Source organism: Pelophylax lessonae, assembly GCF_965119305.1.
Source record: "Pelophylax lessonae genome assembly, chromosome: 5".
Classification (NCBI taxonomy): Eukaryota; Metazoa; Chordata; class Amphibia; order Anura; family Ranidae; genus Pelophylax; species Pelophylax lessonae.
The window spans coordinates 160,129,521-160,145,573 of NC_138772.1; the positions used below are offsets into that span (position 1 = coordinate 160,129,521).

General features: G+C 40.6%; 1 protein-coding gene across 2 annotated transcripts in view; it reads left to right on the forward strand.

Moving 5' to 3' along the window:
- RBMS3 (RNA binding motif single stranded interacting protein 3) overlaps nucleotides 1-16,053 on the forward strand; it is an 882,638-nt gene that overhangs the window by 647,003 nt on the left and 219,582 nt on the right. For both annotated transcript variants that reach the window (XM_082258270.1, XM_082258271.1), the window contains exon 5: nucleotides 7,169-7,326. In XM_082258270.1, the coding sequence (XP_082114396.1) occupies nucleotides 7,169-7,326 (158 nt within the window). The remainder of the gene's footprint in view (nucleotides 1-7,168; nucleotides 7,327-16,053) is intronic.

Genomic DNA, 16,053 nt, shown 5'->3' on the forward strand with positions numbered 1-16,053 from the left:
TACTACAGAACACCTCTCTCTCTCCATCTGGTCTTTAGCTCATAGAGTTAATCTGTTCAGGTTTGATAGAGATAGGACTGCAGACTGTCCAGGGCATGGCTTATTTGCAACCTCATGGAGTAAACATTTTTGTATAGGTATAATGGAACATTGAAGATTAGATAAAACAGACATAGAGCCTTATTTAGGAAGGTAGTGCAATGGTTGAACATGTGTAGTAATCCAAAGCATTCAGTTAGTTTTTATTCAACATGGGTTCACGTAAAAAATGAAAGCTTGTTAGCTACTATGGTTTGCTATACTTTGCACAGTGCCTCTGCAGGTTGTATTATGCTTTTATATAAGCCATTACTGTTATTGCATGACCCCTAAACGTATTTAGGTATCACATAACATATAGGTAGCACTGTCCAAAAAAAAGATTTTTGGATCCCCCTATTCCTTCACAGCCAGCAACATGTATTGTCCAACTTCCACACTGAGACAGTAACCAGTCCATGTGCTAGATGTTGTTGTTTTATTGAGAGAAAACAACTTGGGTAGATATAAGGGATTATGGGATGCTTAACTTGACTTGTTAGAACATCTTGAGGACAAACTTCTTTCATTATGTGCACAAAAATGCAAATCCTGGACTGTACTCCCTCTGGAATAATATCAGTCTTTCATGGATCAGTAGCAAGATTTCCTCTTTTCAGAAGCACTATGTCCCCTAGTATGAATAGCAAAGTCCCAAACTATAAGCAGGAGCACTATGTCCCCTTGGTGAAACTCACAAAGTCCCAACACTTGAAAATACCAGCCCAACTGGCTGCCCTTAAAAGTGCCCCAGAGCAAGGGTTTTAGGGTAGCTGTGACACTGTCCCAATGTAAGCATGCTGATATTGCATCCGGCAGCCTTTTCCCTTGTAGGCCCTGTGGGTGCAGAGGTACTTACGCTGTCCCTTGAATCCTGCTGCCTTGGATAAGACTGCTGTTTAGGTCTCCTGCTGTCCAGATCTACAAATGCTAGCGAGGGTATCTCCTGGAAGAGACTGAAGGTAGTGAAGATCACTCTCTTCAGTTTCCTCTCCTTCCTCAGCTCCAGGCTGAAGGCAGAGCCCCTCAGCCCCAGGATCCCCTCCCAGGCCCCCATGGCTCCAACCTCAGCACTTCATCTTCCCCCGACAACAACCACTACAACTGGCCAGGTTTTTCAATATTTATGGCTTGTCTGAACACCCTGCCAGGCCTCCTGCCTGGGTATTGGTCAAACTCCCATGAATATTCAGATCATTGTCTCTGCACCTCTGCCCACTAGTTTCTAGAAGTTTCTACGAACCTCCAGAACCAGGGGGAGGCAATAGAGGCCTGATCTGCAGAGCCTTCCAGACTGACCTTAAGCTTAACCCAAACCAATTTCCCTGCCTTTCTCCCACTAAAAAGTTATATCTGCCTTGTGAAAAAAAAATATATTTTCTTGAAAGAACACATTTCTTCTTTGCATGCCTATAAATAAATACATATGCTACAGCAAATAATCAAATCATAATACAATGTGTTTGAAACAGTAATTTGTGCCACAAGTCATTTATTTGCTCAAAAGTCAATTGTTTCAGCGGTATGAGGTAGGCAACATAACTTTGCATTGTTGCTATTTGTTACTCTGTTGTATTCAATCAATGTAATACTGATCCTGTTGAATGCACCTGAGGCTAATGGCTTCAGTAGATCTTGTTTAAGTTACGGCAGTACTTCAAGTAATGCAGACACTTTGAAAAACCGATGTGCCTCTAAGGAGTAGTTGTTTTCTACTGTTAGAGTGTGAATCAAGCCAAGAACCTACGTTCATAAACAAAGTTTAAGCTTGTGCAAAAAGGATCGAAACCTGTATCATTGTTGGAATTCCACTGTATTTATTGTTCAGTCTGTCCTCTGTTTCTACTCTTGTGACAATGTAAATGGTATTTACTTCAGTCTAGTATTTAAAATAAAATTAAAGCAAAAAATGAATGAGATGTAATATCCTGTTATAGGAATGGATCTTTAAACAGGAACTGTGCCCCAAAAATCAGGCAAAAGGTAAAGGACCAGTCACTAGAATTGATCATGGTCAAAAAAAAAAAAAAAAAAGAATTGATCATCTTCTTGTAGTTAAACTGTTCCCTCTAACTGACTTATCATGCTTTGCTCTACATTGTGTCCCTGTGAAAAGGCAGCCATCTTGATAAAGAATGGGTTTTGCTACATGTTAGAGTCTCCAGCAAGGAGAACAGTGTGCGGCACCATAGTCACAATAGTATAGTGACATCACCAAACCTCATTTCAAATCCTGAGACTGGCAGAAAAAAGCAGCAGTGGCTTAGATTTCACACTGCATACATTATATCCAGCTGTAAGCCTGTAGTCCCAGAAGTGCCTAAGCACCCTAACATACCAGGAACGCTACTACTATTTTTCTTAGGAAAACTTTAAAAAATAAAGGCATTTTGTCGGGGTTTTGTTTAGGCACAATTAACATGTCCCTTTAACATTTCAAATCCTCACTTTCTGAGTTCAGGTCCCCTTGACATATACTAGAAAATCCACTAGTTTGGTTTTCAGAGGGTATGTGCCTTTTTGGCTAAAAATAAAATGTTACCATTAGCCATGCATCTTGAACTATGACTGAGCCTAAGGTTACTGAACAACAGTCACAAAACTGTTTTATTTTCTAAATCTACTTTTGCTCTAATGCACTGGCTTTATCCTGAGGTCTTAGGTTGAGAAGGGCACAGTTATTAGTTAGTTAATTGGCATTGGATGACTGGCTAATGCGTGTGAATTGCTTAAACTAAACGTTTGCTTTGCTGATGGTTAAATGCCGGCCCTGCAGCTGCGTATTCTTACTTGTCCTCTGCTCCCCTGCTGCTCTATTTTTCAGAGAAAATGGAGTCGTATACACTATATTGTCAAAAGTATTGGGATACCTGCCTGTACACGCATATGAACTGTAATCGCATCCCAGTCTTAGTCCGTAGGGTTCAATATTGAGTTGGCCCTCACCCTTTGCAGCTATACCAGCTTTAACTCTTCTGGGAAGGCTGTCCACAAGGTTTAGGAGTGTGTCTATGGGAATGTTTGACAATTCTTCTAACAGTCATGTTAGAACAGGGAGAGGCCATCCCCAAACTGTTCCCACAAAGTTGGGAGCATGAAATTGTCCAAAATGTCTTGGTATGCTCATGCCTGAAGAGTTCCCTTCACTGGAACTAAGGGACCAAGCCCAACCCCTGAAAAACACCCCACACCATAACCCCCCCTCCACCAAATTCTTTGAATCAGTGCACAAAGCAAGGTCCATAAAGACATGGTTGAGCGAGTTTGGGGTGGAGGATCTTGACTGGCCTGCACAGAGTCCTGACCCCAACCTAATAGAACACCTTTGGTATTGGAGTATCACAAATATATAAAATACTGACAGAATGGCACTGTTTGGAGAACCCTCCGTGCATGGTAAAATGGGAGAGAGAAATAGGGACACAATAGTCAAAACAGGAATCGGATGTAGTACTGAAGGCGGTGGGATCCGTAGCCATAGACGTTAGTACAATAGAATTAAATTACAAGGGTTACTTAAGATGGTATATTACACCAGAATTAATAAACAAATACCAACCGGACAAAACAGAAAAATGTTGGCGGGAATGCGGAAATACCGGAACAATGTACCATATGCTCTGGGACTGCCCAAAAATCAGAGAATTTTGGACAAAGGTCAAACAAATTATCGGTGAAATTACAGATATGACGATCCCAAACGACCCATGGGTATGCCTATTTCATAAAACAACAATGCCACTAAAAAAATATAAAACAACCTTGGTCCCAACCTTATTAAACGCAGCAAAGGGAATAATACCAAAAATGTGGAGAGAGGTGGATAGTCCAAAGTTAAAGGAATGGTGTAATAAGATAAATAATACCTTTAAATATGAATTGAAATTGAATATATCGGTAACTCTCAAGAGGAGACTCCAATAAATATGAAGGAAAAATGGGGAAAATGGAAAGACTTTAAAAAATCAATTAAGTATACTGAAATGAATGCTTAAACATTACTGTAGCGGGGGAAAACAGGAGGAAGAAGGGTATTTGGGTAGAGAAGGGGAGGGAGTACTGGGGGGGAGGGGGAAGCAAGGAGGGTAAAGTATTATAAGATTACAGTGTATCGAATATTTTCTATTCCTTTCCAAGTTTATGTTTTCTTTGCGATTACTTTTGGAATCTTTTGTGAGATACATGTAAATTTTATATGCAAATAAAATAAGAATTTTAAATGTTAAAAAAAAGAACACCTTTGGGATGAATTTGAGCAGAGACTGCAAGCCAGGCCTTCTCGTCCAATATCAGTGACTGACCTTAAAAATGTGCTTCTGGAAGAATGGTCCAACATTTACATAGACACATTCCTAAACCTTGAGGACAGCCTTCCCAGAGGAGTTGAAGCTGTTATAGCTGCAAAGGGTGGGCCAACTCAATACTGAACCCTACAGACTAAGACTGGGATACCATTAAAGTTCATGTTAGTGGAACAACATAGTATATCTATTACTTCCAGGTGGGAAAAAGCATGTGTCCTGCACCACAGGGCCTCTTCTCGGCACATCTGCAGCAAACAAAAAAGAGAAAAGCAGCCTCTGTGAAACTAACATATTGTCGAACTTAGCAAACATTGATAATTCAGTTTGTTCAAATTTTGTCTTTGGTCAACTGAATTCGAGGTTTGTGAAAGGATCTCATATATTTAATGTTTATGAAATAGTTTTTGCTGTAAACACTGTTCATACTCTTAGACTATGACTTTGGGCTAACTTTAAAGTGATTGCAAAGTCTAATTTTTTATTTTTTTAAAATAACAAACATGTTACACTTACCTGCTCTGTGTAATTGATTTGCACAGAGCAGCCCAGATCCTCCTCTTCTCAGGTCCCTCTATGGCGCTCCAGGCTCCTCCCTCCTGCTGAGTGCCCCCACAGCAAGCAGCTTGCTATGGGTGCACCCGAGCTGATCTGTAGCTAGATGTGTCCATTCAGACATGGAGCCTTGGCACGGCTCCCCTCCCTCTCCTCATTGGCTCACTGCGTTTAATTGACAGCAGTGGGAGCCAATGTCACCCCACTGTTGTCTCAGCCAATCAGGATGGTGAATCCCATACAGCCAAATCTTTTGTGCAACATCGCTGGATCGAGATGGGGCTCAGGTAAGTATTAGGGGGCTGAGGGGGGCTGTTGCACACAGAAGGTTTTTTATCCTATTACATAGAATGCATTAAGGTAAAAAACCTTCTGCCTTCACAACAACTTTAACTAGTCCTACATGTTTAAACAAATTAGCAAATTTATAATCTGTGCAGAGCTTATATTTCACTTACTATTAAGCCTTTAAAAAAGTTCCACATAAATAATATTTATAATAGTGGTGCTCTTCAAAAAATGTGTTTAGAACTCTATTATTAATGCTTTTTGTACTTCTCCCCTGGTGATCTCATTACACTAGTGTGTGAGAGACTTGCTCACTGATAATGACATCTGGGAGGAGAGAGTCTCCTGTAGAGACTGGTGAATAATCACCATGATTGTTTAGATAAGCTAAGGCACTGACACAACTTGTTTTTTTGTGAGTATTTTATTCCTTGATAAAAAAAGAGCGTTTCTTATGTTTAGCTCAGGTTTTATGATCACTGAAGGCATCTGATGTGGGATCATGAATCATGATGTGGATCATGGTGTTGTCAAAGCGTCCATCCCCAGAGAGAACCTTAAGTGGTATTAGACTTTAAGTGTTGAGAGGTCTATGCTGCGGGTGAGCATAGAACAAATGATTTGGGATTGCATGGTGGTGAGATACATTGCATAAGTTTAAAGTTATAGCAGACTTCATTATTCATCCGGAGGTTCAGCAGAGGTGAGCAGACTACATGTATGTGGTTGATGGCACAGTGTGGAAATATGTTATAATAGTATTTAAAGTGCCATTAGACTTCAGAATCATTTTGAGGTCTAAGATATCAGGTGAGCATACTACATTTACTGGGAGAGGCACGTGTGTAGTATTTTTTGTGCACAAATTGCACAGGTTTTTTCTTCAAAATAATTTTGTGAATATTGGAATTTTGTCTGGATTATATATTGTTTTAAGAACAGTGAGCACTATGTGTTTTTTATTTTGCTCAACTGCCGAAGTACTCGGTGGGAGGTGAACACATGGCAAATAAAGAGAAAACTATTGGTTTGGATATACAGTAAACCCCCGCTCCATCGCGGTTCAGTTTTTGCGGTCCCGGTATGTTGCATTTTTTTTTGGAATGTTATTTTACTATATAAATCATTAAAAATGAAATATTTTTGTGTTTTCCATAGCTCTTGCTATGTCTCTCAGTATCTTTTATGTGTTTTAAATGAGTTTCTATTGTTTTAAAAGTGTGTTTTAAGACCTTAAAATGCTTTTACACGTACAGTGACAGTAAAAAAAAAACATGCCTACAATGCATTTTAATAGGGTTTTTCTATTTCGCGGATTTTCACTTTTCGCGGCTGGGTCCGGAACGTAACCCCCGCAATGGAGGGGGGTTTACTGTATTTATACGAATAAAGTGTTATCTGACCTCCTATAAAGTGAAGGTCTATTTTAAAAGATGAGCGCATTTCCAATGGTTAGAGTGAAGGTTTTGATGAAAGCAAGATATTTTTAAAGGTGGCACATTATTACAGACTTTGAAAGTGTGTGGATGCATGAACAAAATGCTTTAATGGAAGGGATATATACAAATTTTTCAAAGGGCGCTACTATTTTACGTTGTATATAAAATTTATGTGGGACTTTTCTATGGGGCTTTATATTAAATGAAATTTGAATTCTGCTAAGATTATAAGTTTGCTAATTTTATTCCTTCTGTGTGTGATTTAAAGTGTGTGCTAGTGGCTTGGGGGGGGGGGGGGGAGATTATAGCACAGCTGCACAGTAACTTATATACAGTAACATTTTAATTTTGAGCATATTTAAACAAATGGAACGGGCACCAGCTGTATTAGCATTATATATACATTAGTCTTTATTATAAATTATAAACTAACACTCAACACTAGAAATATTGTATTTTAAAAACTTTAATGTATTTTTACCAACATTTTATTGCATTCCCTTACAGCAACAAGAACAAGACCCAACAAACTTATACATCTCAAACTTGCCGATTTCAATGGATGAACAGGAACTAGAAAACATGTTAAAGCCATTTGGACATGTTATCTCTACTAGAATCTTACGAGATGCCAGTGGAGTGAGTAGAGGAGTTGGGTTTGCAAGGTATGTTCCTTTTTTGTACTTTAAATAACATGTCTTCTGTGCAGAATTAACATTTAGGTGTGTAAACTAAAACATTTTTATTTTGGATGAAGTAAGAAATGGTTACCAAACCTAATGATTTTTTATTTTTGTTTGTGTCCACGCTGGAGAGATCCACCCTATACAATTATCGTGGTGGCTATTGTCTTAAGAACTGAGAAAATACATCATTTTAAATTGTCACTGTAATAGCAATAAAGGAGATGTCTTGCACCAGAATGATTAGTAGCATTAATAATTGTTTAATATTCTACCCTATCCTAAACAAAACAAGAAATATATTATGGCATTAAATAGTACACTTCCTGTTTGCTTAAAAAATGTGGACTTGTTTTTGGATTAATAACAGTGATTTGAAACATTTGGCAGCACATAAAGATAGCCAGAGACATCCAAGGATGGGTTTATGGAGACATCCAAGGATAGGTTCATGATTTGGCCATATGAAAGGTCCTTCAGCTCTGCTTCAGACATAAAAATGACCAATTAAGTAGCTCAGGGTAACTTACCAATAGGTAAAGATGCAAGGTACTGGATATAGGGGACTTAAGCCCCGTACACACGCACAGATTGTTGGCCAACCGATCGGCCGTCTTTTGTCCAGTGTTGTTTGTTGGATGAAATGTGCTCTAGACTTGCACTGGACTTTTGTTGGCCAACAAAAACCAACTTCAGAAGTGATGTCATGTGATGGTTGACTTTCCGTTTGTGTTTTTTCTTCTCTGAGCATGCCCAGTCTTGCTCACCTGATCTTTGTCTGCCGAAATCTGTACTGACTGAGGAACAATCGGCCGTTCTTTGTTGGCCAACAAAAATTTTATAGCATGCACACCAGATTTTTTTCGGCCGAAAATTCGCAGTTGGTTGTCGGAAGCATCATACTAACAAGCCTACAATCGGCAGATCGGACGTTGGCCGACAATTTACGGCCAACAATCTGTGCGTGTGTACGGGGCTTTAGAGTTCCACATCTATTATTTGCATCAGATTAGTGGAGCTCAGTGGCTCCACTCTTAAGCCCCGTACACACGCACAGATTGTTGGCCATAAATTGTTGGCCAACGTCCGATCTGCCGATTGTAGGCTTGTTAGTATGATGCTTCTGACAACCAACTGTGAATTTTCGGCCGAAAAAAATCTGGTGTGCATGCTCTAAAATTTTTGTTGGCCAACAAAGAACGGCCAATTGTTCCACAGTCAGTACAGATTTCGGCAGACAAAAATCGGATGAGCAAGACTGGGCATGCTCAGAGAAGAAAAAACACACTGAAAGTCAACCAGAACATGACATCACTTCTGAAGTTGGTTTTTGTTGGCCAACAAAAATCCAGTGCAAGTCTAGAGCACATTTCAACCAACAAACAACACTGGATAAAAGTTGGCCGATCAGTTGGCCAACAATCTGTGCGTGTGTACGGGGCTTTATACACCAGGGGCTTTACAATACCACTCAGTTGAAAACTGTGATGAATAAAGTAGATAAAGGTAGTGTCTCACTGTTGGTTTTACAGTCCTTCCTGTAAAAGTGGCAATCTCCACCCCCCTCCCCCCCCGTTTTCCCCAGAATGTGATGGTTGTGCTCTCAGCTTAATCCTTTGCAGAGATATTCCAGCTTGCGGAATCAGAATGTATGTACCAGCACACTGAGACAATTTGTCATTAGGTTCAGTTATCTCTGCATTGAAAACCCTTTACAGACAAAACAGTAGCTGCCTCCTCTGGTTTTACCAGAAACACACACCTTTCACAGATCCTACTTGAGAGGTTTTTATCTTTAAGAAATGCCTATGATACACACCCAGGGAACAAATCCACAAAAATGGGCACAGAGCACAGGAAATGCAGATATTTAAAAGCTGAATTGATTGCAAATTGACTGCAGCTGGAAGGCAGGGGAATCGAAAGAGTCCAAGGGGCAGAAGCACTAAGCCAGGGATCCTCAAACTACAGCCCTCCAGCTGTCTGACATTCACAGACATGACAAGGCATGATGGGAATTGTAGTTCCCGAGCAACTGGAGGGCCATAGTTTGAAGACCCCTGCACTAAGCGGAGTATATGCTAGTATATGCTACAAAGACTCATATCTTCCCATGGCAGAGTGCTGTAACAAAACCCGAAGGATCCAGGTTCCGAAGGACCCTGGTACATGACAGCATATGACAATTTTTATTTAAGCATATCTAGAAGGGAGGTGTTGTTTACTCCAGGAGAAACCATTAACACTGGCTTATCTCAGGGATGACAAATAAAACTGGACAAGATTTTCTAACCTGCCCATCCAAAAATAAGTTAGTGACTGTGTCAGAACATTGAAATAAAAAAAAGCTAAGCTATTCATTTTTAGTGGGCTAATCTTTTAAAGATGTCTATTTCATCCTAACTTTTAGGCAAATATAAACACGTACGCTTTATCTGCAGAATATTCTAGATTAACCAAGTACTAAATATAAGAGACAGCTACAGATTTAGAAATAAGCATTGCTGGAAACCTTAAGTTGCTCTGCTCAACTAGATAAGATATTTGCAGCATCCCTAGCATAAAATCATAAGGCAGAACTAGCAATCATAACTCCAATAAAGGAATTTCTTGCTGTGCTTGAAAGCTCTATGTTCAGAGTTGTAATGTAAATTCAGGTCTGAATTAAGAAAAAAAAAATCAAACAGAAGGAAGTCAAAAACGTATTTAATATATAGTTGTAATTGCCTGATATGAATGTTGATATAACTTGCCTAGGAATGCAAGAAAATCACAACAGCCTGGGTAAACAAATAATCTCTTTCCCAATGGTTATCTAAAGTCGAATAATGACTTTCAACAGAAATTAATAAAATGAAACATCAGTCCAAAGTTTCTTTTGTTAGTATTGGTTGAGAGTTGGAAAGGGTTATAACCGCTTTTGGGTTTCCATTTATGGCTGTGCCCATACTAGATGAGATTCCTGCTAACTTTCAGACACAGAACAGAACGCTGACCTTAATAAATATTCAAATATGCCTTATAATCAAAACTCAATAGATGGTGTGGTGATCCTCCAATGAAAGCATTCTCCTAATCCACCCAAATTACCTTGTTTAAACCTGGAGTGCTGGTTCCTTTAAGGCCCCAATAGATGCACTCATCAGCAGTTTAAGACAAAGCATAATGTGCCTCCCATAGTGTAGTATTAAAATAACACCAATTTATTAAATTAAAATAACTCTTACATCAATCCAGTAGTAAAAATGCATTAAAGGAGTCAGACTACTCAGGATATTTCACATCACTTCAGGTCTGGGGTGCCCTACGCGTTACGTCACATCACATGACTACTTCAGGGGAATCGGATTGGCTGTGATGAACTCTATTTATGTGATAGGGACAGGAAATGTGGTGGTAGCCATTTTATTGAATCCCCATAGATGATATGTGGCGGCTATTTTTGAGGTGACCAAGGCCTGTAGTCCATACACAAGAGCAGTATTTCTCAACCTTTTTTCAGTTGAGGCACCCTTTATAATTTTAGACAATCTCAAGGCACCCTTTAAAATTATGGACAGTCTCAAGGCACCCCATTTAAAATGTAAAAAACTATTCTAATAGTTTTATATAAGGCAGCAACATCTTGTAATGTTCTGGTACCTTTGGGTACCCTAATTACTCTTTCATAAGTGTATGCGCCCCACCATTCTCTTTTGGTAAGGTGCGCATACACCTTTAAGACTGATGCTGTCATCACTGAGCGCTGGACTGGATGGCTATTTAGATCGCCGGCTCTCACTCACATGTGTTCGTTCAAACTGCTTTGTGCCTTGATGCTAACCTGTCTTGAAGCTCTCATGCTTGCAAGCATACCTCGCTGTCGGAACCACGCTGCGCTGATCCCTGTATCCCGCTACCGGATCATCCGCTCTTGCCGAACCTCTCCTCTGCTACATTGCTATTAGTGATAAGTACCCCACAGGGGAAACCTCTATAACCTTTATACTAAAGCTTACACTATCTAGCTCTGCATACTAAGGACTATTACTACATCTGCATTATCTAAGATTGCTAGCTCTTGAGCCTACTACCACCTGTTCTTGCACTGGGTTGATCTCTCTTGTATGTCCACCTGCTACTCTGTCATCTACTACCATACATGATTGCTAAACCTATCTGCATCCCATCTGCTACTATCTTACTTTCAAGAACATTTCCTTTCAAGTGTCTGTCATCTACCATCTCTACCCAACCTGTCTCTTCAGCCTATCATCACTGTGTTACTATATACATAAGTCACTCTAGGAAACATCTTATTGAGTGTGTGTATTTACTTGCTGAATTGAGATCATTCACACATGATGAGTCATTGAGAGTTGGGAATGGTGTCTCAGCGTTTCTCTACATGACTACTGAAGTGGAATATTTCTGCAGCTGAAAATCCACATGATACGTAAAACGCAGGAGCGTTACAGATTGAACGAACCACAAATGCATTCAGCAGAAATAACCACTCAGATGACACAATTAAAACAGCAAGTAACTGCGTTAATACACGCACTTGCTGAATTAAAAGAAGACAATCAGGCTCTGTCGCAGCAGGTAATTAGACTGACACAACTTACCACTGCTCAGTCCCCTGAACCCAAAATAAATCCTCCTTTGGTATTTACAGGCGATCGCAAAAAATTTCGCGAATTTAAAAACGCATGTGAGTTACTTTTCTTGCTAAAACCCCGTACCTACCTTACTGATCACATTAAGGTTTGTTCTATTATTTCTTACCTAACAGGCGATCCTCGGGCCTGGGCAGACTCTCTTTTTGAGAAAAACGACCAGCTTCTCAACTCCTATGCCTTGTTCCTAGCAGAACTCACTAGCCTATATGATGATCCCAATAGGCAGAGTACTGCCGATCTTCAATTAAGATCCTTGAAACAAGGTAGGAGACCTGTAGAAGACTTTGTCGCAGAATTCAAGAGATGGACCCTTGATTCAGAATGGAATGATGCATCTCTGAAAACCCAATTTAGGCTTGGCCTATCAGAGGCCGTTAAAGACGAGCTCGCCCGAGCGGATCTGCCAAAAACCCTGGATGCATTGATACAACTCAGTATCACCATAGATAGAAGACTACGAGATAGAAAGGCTGAGAAAATGGGAATGCCATTATCCAGTTCTTCTCGGATTTCGGCCGTTGACCCCGTTCCTATGGAGGTAGGAACCATACGCCCACCTCTATCAACTATGGAAAGAGCCAAAAGACGATCTGGTAATCTCTGCTTGTACTGTGCATCCCCGGATCACAAGATAAACGTCTGTCCCCTAGTCTACAAAAAGAAGGGTGAGTGTTCACATGTCCTCCTAGGGGGATTGACAACTTCAATCACTAACCCTTACCTTTCTGTTTGCTTAACATTACAGTGGGACCAGAACAGGATTACTACTAAGGCCATGATTGACACAGGATCTTGTGGAAATTATATTGACATACGTTTTGCTGCTTTAAATAAAGTTCCTATTATTTCTAAACTTAAACCTGTCTCAGTAAGTCTTATTAACGGTGTTCCTTTATCCTCTGGTCCGATCACTGATCAGACACAGGCACTCCTAGTCACTACTAACGGGTCTCATATGGAGACCACTACTTTCGATCTAATACCTTCACCCCACTTTCCCATTGTGTTGGGACTTCCCTGGTTGCACACACATCAACCAACCATAGATTGGAAGGAACGGACCCTGGCCTTCCTCTCTTGCTATTGCGAGGGTACGTGTAACCTCCCGTCTTTCGGGAAGATCCTGTCTGTGGTGACAGATGAGATTGCACCACTATGTTATCAGGATCTCTCTGAGGTTTTTCTTGAGAAAAATGCTCAAGCACTACCTCCCCATCGAGACTATGATTGTAGCATTGATCTACTCCCAAATAGCAAATTGCCGTTCGGTCATGTTTATCCTCTTTCACAGGATGAACTTTCCCATCTCAAAGACTATTTGGATGAGAATTTGAAGAAAGGTTTTATTAGACCTTCCACTTCTTCCACAGCAGCAGGACTCTTTTTTGTCCGCAATAAGGACTCAAGTCTCAGGCCTATCATCGACTATAGGCAATTGAATGCTATTACAATAAAAGATCGCTATCCTCTACCGCTTATCCCTGAGCTCATTGAGCAGGTGCGTGGAGCTACCTATTTTTCAAAATTGGATCTGAAAGGAGCATACAATCTCATTCGAATCCGTGCTGGGCACGAGTGGAAGACTGCATTCAGAACCAGATACGGATTGTTCGAATATCTTGTAATGCCATTCGGGCTATGCAACGCCCCTGCAGTTTTTCAACGATTTATAAATGATATTTTCAGAGACGATATACTTATATATTCACGATCCCTGTCTGAACACATAAGACATGTAAGACTAGTATTATCGAGATTGCTTGCACACAACCTTTATGTGAAACTGAAAAAAATGCTTGTTTCAAAAAGGAGAGGTACTGTTTCTAGGCTACATCATATCCAAAACAGGAATCGAGATGGACATGAGTAAGATATCCTGCATTCAGGATTTGCCTACACCAACCACACGCAAGGCGCTACAACGATTCCTTGGATTTTCGAATTTCTACAGGAAGTTCATCAGAAACTTCTCTGCCATTGTGAGACCCCTCACACAGCTCACTAGCATTAAAAAACCATTCAAATAGTCAGATGAAGCAAATAAAGCTTTTCACCTGTTAAAGACAAGGTTTACTTCTGCTCCCATATTACGCCATCCAGACCCATCCCTCCAATACATTCTGGAAGTAGATGCGTCAAACATGGCAGTAGGGGCAATACTCTCCCAACGACCAACTCACACTTCACCACTTCATCCAGTCGCCTTTTTTTCTAAATCCCTAAGCAGTCCAGAGATAAATTACCCCGTGGGTGAAAAGGAACTGCTTGCTATAAAATTGGCTCTGGAGAATTGGCGACATCTACTCGAAGGCACCCAATTACCAATACTTATATACACGGACCATAAAAATCTCCAATATCTTCAGACTAACAAAACTCTCTCTCACCGACAGGTACGATGGTCACTATTCTTTCTAAGGTTTAACTTCCTAGTGACCTACACACCTGCAGATAAGAACAAAAAGGCGGATGCACTATCACGACTAACTGAAGAAAACTACTTTGAAATCCCTTCCGTTCCTATAATACCTCACAAACGCATTATTGGAGTTGTCCGTTCCTTGAAGGAAGAGGTTTTGCATGGTATAAGTTTGGATTCACCCCCACCACAACTAAATACTGATGCAGAAGGCTTCCTCTACTACAACGACAAACTTTATATACCACCTACCATACGCACCAAGATCTTGGAATTATCGCATGATGTGCCTATGGCAGGACATATGGGTATGACAAAATCTGATTACTAGACAATTCTGGTGGCCTGACATGAAAACATCTATACAAAAATTCGTCTCTTCATGCAATGTCTGTGCCAGGTCCAAAATTGACACTACGAGACCATCCGGTCTACTATGCAGTCTACCAATACCCCAAACTCCATGGGAAGTTGTGTCCTTGGACTTTACAGTGGAATTGCCTCCTTCCAAAGGATTTAATACCATCTTAGTGTCAGTGGACCATCTGACAAAAATGGCACATTTCATTGCTATTCGCAGACTACCTTCGTCCAAACAAACGGCAGAACTCCTGATGAAACATGTCTTTAAGTTACAGGGTATCCCAAAAACTCTTCTGTCTGACCGTGGATCACAATTTATTTCCAAGTTCTGGCAAGAACTATGTCACATACTACGGATCGAGCGGAAGCTCACTTCTCCTTACCATCCGCAGACCAACGGACAGACTGAAAGAGTCAACCAATGCATCGAGCAATATTTACGTTGTTACACTTCTTACCAACAGGATGATTGGGTGGATCTTCTCCCTCTGGCAGAATTTGCCTACAACAACGCAACCCACAGTACGACCAAGCAGAGTCCGTTCTACTTGAACTATGGGTTTCATCCCTCTATTCTTCCACCACGCATCCTTCCTTCAAATAACCCAGTAGCCTCAGACTATCTTACCCAAATAAAGGACTCTCTGGGTTTGCTTAATACTACCATTGCACACGCTCATAGTCAACAAAAGAAGTACTATGATCTTCGCAGAAGACCTTCTCCTCAGTACGCTATCGGGGACCTCGTTTGGCTCTCAACAAAAAATTTAAGACTGAAAATCCCTAGCAAAAAGCTTGGACCTCTGTTCTTGGGACCTTTCCCAATCAAGAAACTTATTGGAAAAGCTGCAGTACAGCTTACATTGCCAATAGACCTCAAAATACATCCCATTTTCCATGTGTCGCTACTGAAGCCCCATGTTCCTGACCAAGGAATAAGGCCTACTATCCCACCTCCTCCTCCTGTACAAGTTGAAGGTGGAGAAGAATATGAGATAAAAGAGATTCTGGATTCTCGTATCCACAGAGGAAGACTTCAGTACTTGGTTCGATGGAAGAACTATGGGCCCCAAGACGACACCTGGCTAAACACCTCTGACATACATGCCTCTAGATTAATCCGCAATTTTCATGCGAAGTACCCAGACAAACCAGCTCCAGAGGCCTTCAGGAGCCGGCCTTAAGGGGGGGGTACTGTAATGTTCTGGTACCTTTGGGTACCCTAAATACTCTTTCATAAGTGTATGCGCCCCACCATTCTCTTTT